The 14,811-nt window shown below is 36.5% G+C and overlaps 1 protein-coding gene and 1 long non-coding RNA gene across 11 annotated transcripts in view; one reads left to right on the top strand and one right to left on the bottom strand.

Moving 5' to 3' along the window:
• The window catches only part of RAPGEF6 (Rap guanine nucleotide exchange factor 6), a 247,099-nt gene that overhangs the window by 194,128 nt on the left and 38,160 nt on the right, over nt 1–14,811 (bottom strand). For 8 of the 10 annotated variants that reach the window (XM_082457818.1, XM_082457826.1, XM_082457821.1 and 5 more), the window contains one exon: nt 14,724–14,807. The exons of the other annotated variants lie outside the window; for them this stretch is intronic. In XM_082457818.1, the coding sequence (XP_082313944.1) occupies nt 14,724–14,807 (84 nt within the window). The remainder of the gene's footprint in view (nt 1–14,723; nt 14,808–14,811) is intronic. 10 annotated transcript variants of the gene reach the window in all.
• Nucleotides 7,868–14,808, top strand: LOC309658888. Its single transcript, XR_014262442.1, has 2 exons — nt 7,868–13,314; nt 13,684–14,808. It is a non-coding gene; the product is annotated as an uncharacterized lncRNA (long non-coding RNA).

Raw genomic sequence — 14,811 nt, 5'->3', positions numbered from 1 at the left:
ATTACCATATGACCCAGCAATCCCACTACTGGGCATATACCCAGAGAAAAACGTAATTCAAAAAGACACATGCACCCGAATGTTCATTGCAGCACTATTTACAATAGCCAGGTCATGGAAGCAACCTAAATGCCCATCAACAGACGAATGGATAAAGAAGATGTGGTACATATATACAATGGAATATTACTCAGCCATAAAAAGGAACGAAATTGAGTCATTTGTTGAGACGTGGATGGATCTAGAGACTGTCATACAGAGTGAAGTAAGTCAGAAAGAGAAAAACAAATATCGTATATTAATGCATGTATGTGGAACCTAGAAAAATGGTACAGATGAGCCAGTTTGCAGGGCAGAAGTTGAGACACAGATGTAGAGAATGGACATATGGACACCAAGGGGGGAAAACTGCAGTGAGGTGGGGATGGTGGTGTGCTGAATTGGGCGATTGGGATTGACATGTATACACTGATGTGTATAAAATTGATGCCTAATAAGAACCTGCAGTATAAAAAAACAAACAAAACAACTAATACTAAACTTTCATTGGGTTATTTGTATGGAAATATGTTAATATAAATGTTTCAGACATTACATGAATTTTCTAAAAATCTTATATTTGTATTTGTATGGAAATATGTATGGAAATATGTTCATATAAATGTTTCAGATGTTACATGAAATTTCTAAAAATCTTATATTTGTATTTGTATGGAAATATGTATGGAAATATGTTAATATAAATGTTTCAGACATTACATGAAATTTCTAAAAATCTTATATGTTCTGGTATAATGTTATAAGTCATAATCCTAGTTATTACTTTAAAATGTATATCTCAGAAATAACTAATTTTCTTGTCAACTGCATTATTATGAACTTTCATCAAATCTTTTACCATGGTCATTTTTAAGTCTTTTGTCATTTACAGACAGTTCTGGGTGTACTCTGATGATTTTGCAAATATGTTCCTATAAAAGGGTTTCATCTTCAAGAAATTCATGGAAAAGACTCTGACAAGTACAGGTTTCTGGTAACTGACTGTACTGCTGAACTGAATGAATAAGCATTTTCAGAACTCTGATGAAAAACTGATGAACTCATAAAAGTGCTAACAAAAGATCAAGATGAAAAAAAAAAAAAACCAACAATTAATTACATGGGACTGAGTGAACTGATGAGGATGAGTATAATTTTTGTGACTTTCTGTCTGAATTTAAAAAAAAAAAAAAATCCCACAAGGACTCAGAGGCAGGGAATATACAAATCAATTTTCACTGCAAAGTAAAGGAGCTGTTACAGTGGAGGATTACTGGACTGAATGGCAATATTATGACATAGTATGAGTGTGTTTCATGTTTGGTAATTGCAATCATTGTTGCTTTTGTTGTGGTCATCCATGTACAATGCTTGGTGTCAGTCTATTTATCTCTTGTAAAAATAAAATACAGTGTGTGTGTGTGTGGAAAAAAAAAAAAAAAAAAAAAAAAAAAAAAAGAAAACTGTCTGGGACTTCCCTCGTGATGCAGCGGTTAAGAATCCGCCTGCCAATGCAGGGGACATGGACGGGTTCGATCCCTGGTCCGGGAAGATCCCACATGCCGTGGAGGAACTAAGCCTGCGTGCCACAACTACTGAGCCTGTGCTCTAGAGCCCATGAGCCACAACTACTGAAGCCCACGCACCTAGAGCCCGTGCTCCGCAACAAGAGAAGCCACCGCAATGAGAAGCCCATGCACCACAACAAAGAGTAGCCCCCACTTGATGCAACTAGAGAAAGCCCACACTCAGCAACAAAGACCCAATGCAACCAAAAATAAATAAATAAATAAAACTCTTAAAAAAAAAAAAAAGAAAACTATGAATATACAAAAGAGAATATTTACAAACTTGGAGTAGGCAAAGATTAGTTAAAACACATAAGTACTTCAAATAAAAGGAAAAAAATCATCCTTTGGACTTTATCACACTTAAAGAAGTTACCACTGAAAAATAAAAAGGCAAGACACAATCTGGGAAAAATATCTGCAATACACATAATTCACAAAGAACTTTTATGTATGATATATAAATAACTAATAAAACTCAAAAATAAAAAGACCATCTCAGAAGAATTGAGTCAACTTTCCACAAAAGATACATGAATGGTCAATAACTACATGCAAAAATGCTAAATATGATTAGTTATCATGGAAATGAAAATTTATACCCAAATGAGATCCCATTACATATACACCAGAATAGCTAAAATTAAAAGACTGACCATCATATCAAGTGTTGAAGAGGATGCTGAGCAAATGGAATTCTCAAAAACTGGTAGTGGGAATGTAAATGATAAAACGACTCAACAAAACATTTCGGCAGTTTTTTTATAAAGTTAAACATATCTACGATACAACTCAGCCACTGTACTCCTAGGTATTTACTTAAGAAAAACAAAAGCACCTTTTCATACAAAGATTTGTACATAAATGTTCACAGGTGCTTTACTTGTAACAGCCAAAAATTGGAAACAAACTTCATGTCTTTCAATAGATGAATGGATAAATACCTTGTGGTATATCCACACAATGGAATATACTGAGCAAATTTACAAAGTGAGCTACTGATATACAGAGCAACATGAAGGAATCCGCAAAACATTATGCTAAGTGAAAAATCTTAGCTATAAAAAACTATACAACATATTATTCCAATTATATAAAATAGTAGGAAACGTAAACTGATCTATATGCCAGAAAGCAGAGCAGTGGTTGCCTAATGATGAGGGTGCAGGAAAGTAGAGATTACAAACAGGCAACTAGATAAAGGACATCTACGAAAAATTTCGAGTTATGATTATAATTGGTGAAAAACTCAATGTTTCCACCTTTCCATCACCAAGTCCCCTTTTGGACTGAGAACAAGTAAAAGATGTCTACTTTTACTATGTCTCTTCAACATTGTACTGTAGTTTCTTCCCAGTGCAACAAGGCAGGAAAACAGGTGGGGGAGAGGGGGCAGGCATTCACATCAGGAAAAAAAAGAAGCAAAACTGTCTATTCACAGATGACAAAATCACTTATTTAGAAAATCCTAAAAACCTATAAAACAGCTACTGGAACTCATATGTGAATTTAGTAAGGATACAAAACATAAGATCAACATATGCAACACCTGAACACTGAATACTACAAAACACTGCTGTGAGAAATTTAAGAAGACCTAAGTTAATAAGAGTGATGCACCATGTTCATGGTTCAAGAGTTGACTGTTAAAATGTCAACATTACCCAAACTGGTCTAAAGATTCAATGCATTCCCAAACAAAATCCCAGGCTTTTTTTTTTAAATTAACAAACTGATTCCAAAATTCATATGGAATTTTAAAAAACCTATAGTAACCAAAACAACTTGGCGAAGTTGGAGGACCCATACTACCTTATTTTGTGATTTATGATAAAGCTACAGTTGTCAGGATAATGTGGTACTGGCACCAGGTAGAAAAATAAATCAACTAAATTTAAACAAATATAAAATAAAAAGTTGAGCTCACCGGTTTGCAGGGCAGAAACAGAGACACAGATGTAGAGAACAAACATATGGACACCAACGGGGGAAAGTGGCGTGGGGGTGGTGTTGGTGGTGGGATGAACTGGGAGATTGGGATTGACATATATACACTAATATGTATAAAATGGATAATTAATAAGAACCTGCTGTATAAAAAAGTAAATAAAATTCAAAAATTCAAAAAGAAAAAAAAGAGTTCACACCAAAAAAAAAAAAATTTTAACAAATATGCAGAGGTAATTCAGAGAAAGGATAGTTTTGTCAACAAATATTGCTGGACTAATTGAATATGCATAGGTAAAAAACTGAAATTAGAGCCATATATCACACCATGTAAAAAAACTAGCTCTAAGTAGATCACAGACCTAAACAGATTATAGTAAAATCTAAAACTATAAAACTTGCAGAAGAAATTGTATAAGATAAATCTTAGTGACCTTGGGTTAATAAAAGATTTCTTACATACAACAAAAGCACAGTTCATTAAAGAAAAAAAAAAGAACTTGATAAACTGCACTTCATCAAAATTAAGTTCTTCAGCACTTTGAAAAACAAAATCCACAGATTGGCAGAAAATATTTGCAAGTTACACACCTGTTAAAGGACTTGTATACGGCATATATAAAGAACTTCTGAAACTCAAAAATAAGAAATTAAACAACTCTGCCAATCCCCCCACACTCCCCCCCCCCAAGCAAGCCACCTTTCCCCAAAAGGGCAAGATTCAAAAGGACGCTTCACAAAAGATATATGATTGACAAATAAGCACATGAAAAGATGTCCACCATCATTAGTCTTTAGGAAAATGCAAATTTAAATCACAATCAGATATCACCACATACAAATTAGGATATGTTAACTTAAAAATACTGACCTTACCAAGTGTTAGTAAGGATATGATGCAGAACAGCTGGAACTCTCATGCACTGCTGGTGGGAGTATAAAGTGGCACAACAACTTTGGAAAAGAGTATGGAACTTTCTTAAAAGGTTAAACATCCACTACATTACTAGCTATTCCTAGGTATATACTCAAAATAAATCAAAGTATGTGTCCACATGAAGACTTCTAACCCAGCTATTCCATTCCTAAAAATTTACTCAAGAGAAATGGAAGCATATGTCCATATAAAGACTTGGACACAAATGTTCATAGCAACACTACTTAAAAATAGGATAAAACCTAAATGTCCACCAGTAGTTGAATGCTGAACAAATAGTGATATATCCAAAAAAAAGGATACTGCAATAAAAGTTAAATATTGATATGCATAACATGGATAAATCTCAACATGATTTTATTGAGTATAAGAAACCAGAGAAGAAAAGAGTACATATTATATGCTTCACCTTATATAAAATTCTAAAAAATGTAAACTGATTTATAGTGACCCCCCCACCCCCAAAAAAATATCAGTGATTCAGTGATCTCTGGGGATGAAGGGACAGCACAAGGAAGGATGAGCAAGGTTTACAAAGAGGCCTGAGGAAATTGTGAGGGGGCTGGACATGTTCACTCTCTTTATTGGTAGTTTTATGGGTGTATACATATGTCAAACTTATCAAATTGTAACTTTAAATATGTGCAGCTTAGTTTATGTCAATTATCCCTTAATAAAGTTGTTAAACAGGACAGACTTAAGAAACTGAAAATGCAAATCAAATGAGATAAAAATGCATGCAATACCTGTCAGCTTGCATCATGAATGTATTCAAGATTTCTACAAAATAATAATAAAGACTAATAACTCAACCTTAAAACAGGCACACGCATGCGCGCTCACACACACACAAACTTAAAGAGATACTTCACAAAAGAATATACGGGAAGCAATGGCCAATAAGCACAAGGAAAAGTGCTCAATATCATTATTCAGCAGGAAAATGAAAATTAAAACTACTTCACAGTGACTAGAATAGCTAAACTAACACTGAGGACACCACATGTTGATGATGACTACGTAAAAATAGGAACAGAACTCTTATCCATTGCTGGTAGGAGTCTGAAATGGTACAACCACTGTGAAACACAGTTCAGCAGTTTCTCACTAACTGTTTCTCTATTAAACTTCAAGACACATTATAAAGCTATGATAATTACAACAATGTGGTATTCAAGCAGGATAAACAAAACCTAATGGAATAGGAGCCCAGAAATAGGCACACAAATATGTGGATATTTGATTTTTGAAAAAGGTAGCACTGGGTAAGAGTGGGAGAAGAACATACAGGAATTCACATGGAAAATCATGCAACACTATGCCATACTCAAAAGCCAATTCTAAGTAGACTACAGGTCTAAATGTGAAAGGAAAACGAGAAAAATTCTAGAAAGTAAAAAAGGAAAATACCTTAATGACCTCAGCTACAGAAATATTTTTTAAGCAAAGAAGACAAAAAGGAAAAGACTGAATTGCTCTATTTAGAGTTAAGAACTTGTGCTCATCCAAAGACATTACTAAAAGAATAAATAATACAAGGCACAGAGTGGGGAAAAGATATGTGCAATAAAAATAACCAAGCAAGAATTTTTATTCAGAATACACAAAGAATTTCCACATCTCAGTAACAAAAACACAGTGCATTAGAAAAATAAGGAACAGACTTGAAGAAGCACTTTACAAAAGAGGTTATTTAAATGAAAATGTACTCATTCATCAACAAGCAGTAATACGCAAAGCAAAACTAAGAGATACACACACACACACACACACACACACACACACTCAACAGAATAACTGAAATTAAGCAGTCAAAAAAAATAAAAAGAATGACAATACTAAGTGTTCTTAAGGATGTGGAACAATAGGAATTCTCATGCACTGCTCCTGGGTGTGTACATTGGTACATCCACTTTGGAATACAACCTGCAATGAACAATTAAAGCTGAAAACAGGCACATCCTGTAAGCCAACAATTTTCTGATAGGTATACCTACAGAAATGTAACACGTGCATCTAATGTACAAGAATGTTCACAGCTGCTTTACTTTTAATAGCCCTCAACTATGGAAACAATGAAATACTCTTCTATGAGAATGAACTAACTACATGCATAACACAGATGAATCTCATAAACATAACATTAGGCTAAAGAAGGCATATAAAAAGAATGGAAGAGTATATTCCTATTAAGTTCAAAAGTAACCAAAACTAAACTACAGTACATATCCTCAGGCTAAAATTCTATAGCTATTCAAAATTGATTAAAATTTAGGAAAATGATGATTTTTTTTTTAACATCTTTATTGGAGTATAATTGCTTTACAATGGTGTGTTAGTTTCTACTTTATAACAAAGTGAATCAGTTATACATATACATATGTTCCCATATCTCTTCCCTCTTGCATCTCCCTCCCTCCCACCCTCCCTATCCCACCCCTCTAGGTGGTCACAAAGCACAAAGCTGATCTCCCTGTGCTATGCGGCTGCTTCCCACTAGCTATCTATTTTACGTTTGGTAGTGTATATGTCCATGCCACTCTCTCCCTTTGTCACATCTTACCCTTCCCCCTCCCCGTATCCTCAAGTCCATTCTCGAGTAGGTCTGTGTCTTTATTCCTGTCTTGCCACTAGGATCTTCATGACTTTTTTTTTTCCCTTAGATTCCATATATATGTGTTAGCATACTGTATTTGTTTTTCTCTTTCTGACTTACTTCACTCTGTATGACAGACTCTAACTCCATCCACCTCACTACAAATAACTCAATCTCATTTCTTTTTATGGCTGAGTAATATGCCATTGTATATATGTGCCACATCTTCTTTATCCATTCATCCGATGATGGACATTTAGGTTGCTTCCATGTCCTGGCTATTGTAAATAGAGCTGCAATGAACATTTTGGTATATGACTCTTTTTGAATTACGGTTTTCTCAGGATATATGCCCAGTAGTGGGATTGCTGGGTCGTATGGTAGTTCTATTTTTAGTTTTTTAAGGAACCTCCATACTGTTCTCCATAGTGGCTGTATCAATTTACATTCCCACCAACAGTGCAAGAGTGTTCCCTTTTCTCCACACCCTCTCCAGCATTTATTGTTTCTAGATTTTTTGATGATGGCCATTCTGACTGGTGTGAGATGATATCTCATTGTAGTTTTGATTTGCATTTCTCTAATGATTAATGATGTTGAGCATTCTTTCATGTGTTTGTTGGCAATCTGTATATCTTCTTTGGAGAAATGTCTATTTAGGTCTTCTGCCCATTTTTGGATTGGGTTGCTTGTTTTTTTGTTATTGAGCTGCTTGTAAATCTTGGAGATTAATCCTTTGTCAGTTGCTTCATTTGCAAATAGAAAATGATGATCTTTGGGGGGAAAGCAAGAGAGTTGATTTGAGAAACGACAAGCAAGGATCCTTCCAGGGTGCTGACAAATTTCAATTTCTTGATCTGAGAGTAGTGATTAGGCAAATGTTCAACTTATAATAATTCATTAACATGTACATTTAGGTTATCTGCACTTTTCCCCATTTATTTCACAATAAAGGAGTTAAAACTACTGAAAAAAGTTCCTATTTGGGTCAGAAATAGGAAAAGTAAGAATATGTATTTGTTTTTGTTCATGTATATTTAAAAAATCTAGAAAGATATGTAAGACATTAATAAAAGTGGTTAGCTTTCTACACAGGTGGGTTGAATGGCATGGATAATAATAAAAGTGGGAATAATACTTCTTAAAGTACAACTTGCTATACTGTTTTGACTTTCGAACAGTACAAATTCATTACTTTGTCAAAAAAAAATTATTCTAAAACTTACGTCTTTAGAAAAAGGACAATGCTATTTACAGTGCTGGTGAAAGGTGATTAACCCTTCCCAACCTCAATGACTAGGAGAGTGCCTGACACATGCAGGCACTCAATAAATATTTTCTAAATGAATTAATCTCTCAGTGTTTGAGATATTGACTGAAATACCTGTTCCCTCCTTCTTTGCCGACCTAATCCTGCTTATCTGTAGAATCCATTTCCACAGTTGCCTCCCCAATAGTTTTCTTCTCATGTCACACAACAAGGGCCCTTTTAAACAAAGCAGTCATCCCATTCCGCCAAGTTAAGTCAGTCTTTTTTTCTTAATGCCAGTGTCTTACATGGAGATGACGATCAATGCTTATTTGCTGCATAAATGAATGTTTCAATGAGTACACACATTAAATTTTATTTAAAAATCACAGTATGGGACTTCCCTGGTGGCGCAGTGGTTAAGAAGCTGCCTGTCAATGCAGGGGACACGGGTTCGAGCCCTGGTCTGGGAAGATCCCACATAACACGGAGCAAATAAGCCTGTGCGCCACAACTACTGAGCCTGCGCTCTAGGGCTCGTGAGCCACAACTACTGAGCCCGCATGCCACAACTACTGAAGCCCAGGCTAGAGAAAGTCCGCACACAGCAACGAAGACCCAACGCAGCCAAAAATAAAAATAATAAATTTATTTTAAAAAATAAATAAATAAAAATAAAAATCACAGTCATGAAGTCCTTGTTTTCTTGAGCTTCACTGAAAATTTATGGTGACAAATAGGAAATGGACTCAATTCTAGAAAAAACTAAATTCGTTTCAAAAGAAAGACAATGATATTTCAGATTTGATTTATTCCTTTTCTCCTTTGTTTATTGTAAACTGTAAAATATATTTTATTGGTTTAAATTACATATAAAACTTCATTACAAGATAAGGGGCTGCACTTCAGATGCTTCATTAAAATATATGCAAACTAGAGTTTAGGTGATAAATGCTATAAAAATTCAAGGACCTGCCCCCTCAGTCAAATTTCTGGGAGTTCCATAATTTGGGGCATGACAACATATCACCTACAAGGTGAAATACAAGTTGCTGCACCTCATACCATCTAGCACAAAAGGAGAAGCACAATGTTTGGTTAGTTTTCTTGGATTCTGGAGGTAACACATAAAGTGTGCTACTTTGACCCATCTTCAGAGTTGCCCATAAGGCTGCCGCAAGTTCAGGACACAGTAGAAGCCACTCTACTACTTGGGCCTTATGATCCAGCATATCCAATGATGGATTATTTAGTGTTCACGGCAAATAGTGATATTCTAGGGAGTGTCCGACAAGCACTAATATGAGAATGACAGTGCAGGTCTCTAGAATTTCTGAAATATCCATGCTCTCTTCTGCAAATAACATTCTACTTTCCAGAAACAATTTCTGGCTTGCTACTGGGCGTTGGTAGAGGCTGAATGCCTAACCATGGGACATCAGGTGACTATGCAGCCTGAACTTCCTATCATGAACTGCATTCCTAGCCATAAGGGTTGGGCATGAGCAGTAGCAATCTATTATCAAATAAATATGGTATATAAGAGATCAAGTTTACCCAGGTCCAGAATAAGTTGCATGAGCAGGTGGCTCAGACTCCTTCAACACCAATTCCTGTTGCCTTGCCTCCTCCACCTCAATCTGTGCCTATGCCCACCCGGGGAGTCCCTTATGACCAGGTGACTGAAGAAGAAAAAACTTGAGCCTGTTTCACAGATGAGTCTGCACAACATGCTAGTACTACCCCAAAGTGGACAGCCCCACTCAAAGGTGACCCTGAAGGAAGGTAGTGAAGGAAAATCCTTCTAGGGAATAGAACTTCAAGCAGTACATTTGGTTGTCCATTTTATCTGGATTGAGAGAGGCCAGAATTATTAGATCAATATCTAAACATTCATGGGGGCAGTTACTAATGGTTTGGTTGAATAGTCAGAGACTTGGAAGGAAAAGGACTGGAAGACTGGTAACAAGGAAGTCTGGGAAGAGGTATATGGAAGGACTTCTTTCAAAATGGATACAGACTTTGAAGATACCTGTGTCCCCTGTGAATGCACAAAGGGCATCCACTGTAGAGGTAAACAAAATAACATGCTCTACAGATGTCAATCAAACTCTTTCTCCCCAGTCAGTGCTTGTTCAATGGGCCCACAAATGAAGTGGCTATTGCGACAGAGATGGAAAATATGCAGCAGCTCAACTGCCAATGCTACTGCTGGGTACCTAATCTGTCAACAGCAGGAACCAATACTGAGTCTCTGATATGGAAGCATTCCTTAGGAGGACTATTCAGTCACCTACAGGCAGACTATTTACACTGGACCTTTTCTATCATGGAGAAGGACTATATTTGTCCTCACTGGAACAGGAACATATTCTGGAAATGATCTGCCTTTCCTGCCCATAATGCTTCTGTCAGCACCACTATCCACAGGCTCACAAAATGCCTATCTATTGCCTCGGCACTCTAGACAGCATCATTTTCAATCAAGGTACTCATTTTGCAGCAGCAGAAGTACAGCAATGGTCTGTCTCCCCCAGTAGCCAGAATACATGGGTCTGATATTCAAGGCGTGGAAACAGGAGTGGCTCTTCTCACTGTTATACTTAATAACTCATTCACAGAATTTTTACTTCCCCTCCCTAAAACTGTGAGCTCTGCTGGTTTTGATTCTTAGTCTTAGATATTGTCTAGCTATGGAAACACAGCAACGGTTCCACTGAATTAGAGACTTCCACCTGGCCGCTGAACCAAAAGGCAGGAAAAGGGGTTATTCTACTGGCCTGAGTGATTGATCCCAATCACCAAGGAGAAACTGAGTTGCTGCATACAACGGGGGCCAGGAGAACTACATCTGAAGCCCAGGGGGTTCATTTAGGTTCCTTGTAGTACTTTCAAGTCCGCTGTTAAAGGTTAATGGAAAACTTACGGCAACCAAAAGACGGTGGGTGGGGTGGGCAGGATAATTAAGGATCCTTCAGAAATGAAAGTTTTGTACCCATCATCAGGTAAAGAATGCAGAACAGCTGAAATTCTGGCTGAGGGCGGAAGTACTGAATGGGTGGTGAAAAAAAGGAAGCGAGAGATACGAACTATGGGCTTGTGACCAGTTACAGAAACAAGGACTATATATTGTGTGTATGTCTGGAGTTGTGTAAATGTTAACCATTTTATTCTTCCCTCTCTTCCCCATACTTATTTTATATATAAGTTGTTGGAGGTGAACTCTACAAAGTAGTTTGTAGTTAATAGAATATTCAGAGTACTGTGATGGAATATATAATTAACAGCGAGTAATGACTGTTGGGACTGTGCATCTCCTTATTTGGGGGAGAGAGTAGGAACTTCTTTACTTATATGAACGATAGCTACATCTTGTTAAGTGGAAACAGAGTTGGATGGAAGCTCAAATGTGTTCAGAATGAAAACTGAGTAGCCAAGAGAGTGGACTGTACCATTTATTTATTGCCTCTCAAGTTCAAATGTATTTGCTCTCAGTTTCAAATTTACTTTATAATAAAGCATCTGGATTTAGTCAAGATTCTCCTTTGGCCAGCTGGAAATGTTAAAGCTCTGTCAGTAAAGGGAGGGTGCTAGTAAAGGGACACCGCAGTAGGAAAGTATTCTTTGCTCTGCCGGGTATGTGTGTGTAAAGCAAAGGGAGGTCCTATCTCCAGCCTCAGGGCCCATCTGCACCCTGGGCCGGGTTGGGGTGAGGGAGGATTTTATTGCTTACCGGTCCTGGTCAGAGGATCTCTTCCTGCCAGCCTTGACTCAGTAACTGTGGACAGCTCTGGCCCAGGGCAACCAAGTGAACTTCTCCATTAGCTATTGGGCTACAAGTAACATATTCACCAACAAGTTCTGTATTTCAGTTTTGGGGAGAGGGCTCCCCTTTCAAGTTTGTTCCTTCCTTGGGTACTCTCCCTTAGTTCCTTTATCCTTCTTAGTACCTAACTTCTTAAAGTAGTTAATAATTCTTTAAACTGTCCCTGTTCAAATTACTGTGTGGTTTCTGCCTACTCACTGATAAGGGAGTAACAAATACCTTAATATCTAGAGAAATAGGCTGTATTTTTATAACCTAGAAAACTACTATTATTCCTTCTCTTATACTAGGTAGTGTTCATATCTGTTGATTACCATAATGATCATATCCCAACACTATTATAATGAACAGAAGCCAAAAATTATTTGATGCTTAATATATGCTAAGCATTATTCTACGTATTTTATTTGTATTGACTCATTTAATCCTAACAATAACCTATTACAAGTATCTCTCAAACACAAAATATAAATCTCCTACCTAGGAACTGCTCTCTAAATAACGATTAAATAGACTTCTACAATCATGTTTGCTGTGAAGTTCATGATGGTTACATTTAAGCATTCCATGACTTTGTTTTAAAATCTCATACTATCAGGAGTTCCCTGGCAGTCCAGTTGTTAGGACTTGGTGCTTTCACTGCCGTGGGCCCAGGTTCAATCCCTGATTGGGGAACTAAGATCCCACAAGCTGAGTGGTACAGCTCAAAAGAAGAAAAAAACAAAAAAACAAAAAAAAACCTCATACTATCAATTATTTAAAAGATAAACTTCATTGTCTTGATCACAAACTCCTGGTGAATTATTGTGGTTGATTAATGGCTACATAAAGTCCTTGACTATTCCTAATAGCAGAAAAGGGTGATAAAATATTCAAAAGAACAATACTAATAATCTTAAAATATAACTGTAGTATCAACCCAGCTTATTCTGTGTCAGTAGCTAACTCATTACAAATCACTAAAGTGACTTTCAGAAACACAGGGGAAAGGAACAATACCCAAAAGGCTTAAATAACCAAGAACTATTATGTATTTTATTTGTAAAAACAGTCAACAATATGTTTTATACTACTAATCAAGAAGTGCAGATTTCATTTAACCAAAAGTTGATGATATAAAGTTCCAAGAATAAAGACGTGGCTTTAAAAATGGCATCAAGGGCTTCCCTGGTGGCGCAGTGGTTGAGAATCTGCCTGCCAATGCAGGGGACACGGGTTCGAGCCCTGGTCTGGGAAGATCCCACATGCCACGGAGCAACTGGGCCCGTGAGCCACAATTACTGAGCCTGCGCGTCTGGAGCCTGTGCTCCGCAACAAGAGAGGCCGCGATGGTGAGAGGCCCGCGCACCGCGATGAAGAGTGGTCCCCACTTGCCACAACTAGAGAAAGCCCTCGCACAGAAACGAAGACGCAACACAGCCATAAATAAATAAATAAAAGAACGTGAATTTCTTAAAAAAAAAAAAAGACCTGGGACCATGTCTCAAAACAATAATTAAAAAAAAAAAAAAAAAAAAAAAGGCATCAAAACTGAGATGTCTCGTACCATCTGTCAAGTAGAATGTACGCTGACACTTAAATTTAATAGTTTTGCAACTAAATTAATTTAGCTGCAATTAGAAGTCTTACCTTAAAAGCCTAAAAATCTCTTCTCAATATTATTGGGAAAAAGTCACCAAAAAATTACATTTTTACCAAATTATAATTTGAGGCCCCAAAATCTTAAGAATTACTAACAGACCAAATTCTCTAAGAATACTATATCTGATCATCTTTCCAACCACTCTTCTTTTACCTAATAATTCTGATGGTGATAATTAACAATTACTTCTAACAGCCAGGCACTGTTCTAAGAACTCTCTCTCTCTCTGTATATATAAACTCATTTATTACTCAAAGCTGGCCTATGAAGTACATCCTATTATTGTCCCTATTTTACAAATGAGGAAACCGAGGCACAAGGGGATTAAGTAATTTGCCCAAGAAGTATTATATAGTAGAGCAAAGACATGAACTCAAGCAGTCTGGCTCTAGAATGTCAACTTTTACAGAGTTCCATTGAGAATTTTGAGTAGTAGCTTGCTATAACCTCATAAGGCACTTAAATAGGTTCTATTATTATCCTCTTACATACAAGAAAACTATAATTTGTCCAAAGTCATAAAACTAATAAGTGACAAAATCAGGATACTAGCCTAGTTCGCATTACTCTAAAAACCGATTTCTTAACTATAAAGATATATTGCCTCCCTATAACTAACAGCAATGAATGCAAAACCATCAGATAAATGAGATCAAATCTCACATACAACTAAAGATCAAATAGCAGTATAATATGCCATGGTATAAACTATAGATTATACCCCCAAGAAATATGAAATATCAGTTGATTCCTGCCAAATACTTCAAATAGTACCAAAAAGCAAGGACATTTCTAAAATGTATCACTTACTAAGAGAAAATACACATCTACATAAAAATAGTTTAACATAAGAAATAAAATAACTAGTTGTAATGTAACTTTGCCTACCACATACACTAAGCAGCAAATGTAAACATACCTGCAAGGAGGCAAAACCATGGAGTCTTTCATAAGCACAGATCCAGAAAGCAGGATATACCAACATCTGGCAATAGTTTCTGAACTGT

Source organism: Balaenoptera physalus (genome assembly GCF_965194825.1).
Source record: "Balaenoptera physalus genome assembly, chromosome: 3".
Lineage (NCBI taxonomy): Eukaryota > Metazoa > Chordata > Mammalia > Artiodactyla > Balaenopteridae > Balaenoptera > Balaenoptera physalus.
Note: the sequence above shows the minus strand (reverse complement) of the source record. Positions and strands in the feature narration are given on the sequence as shown.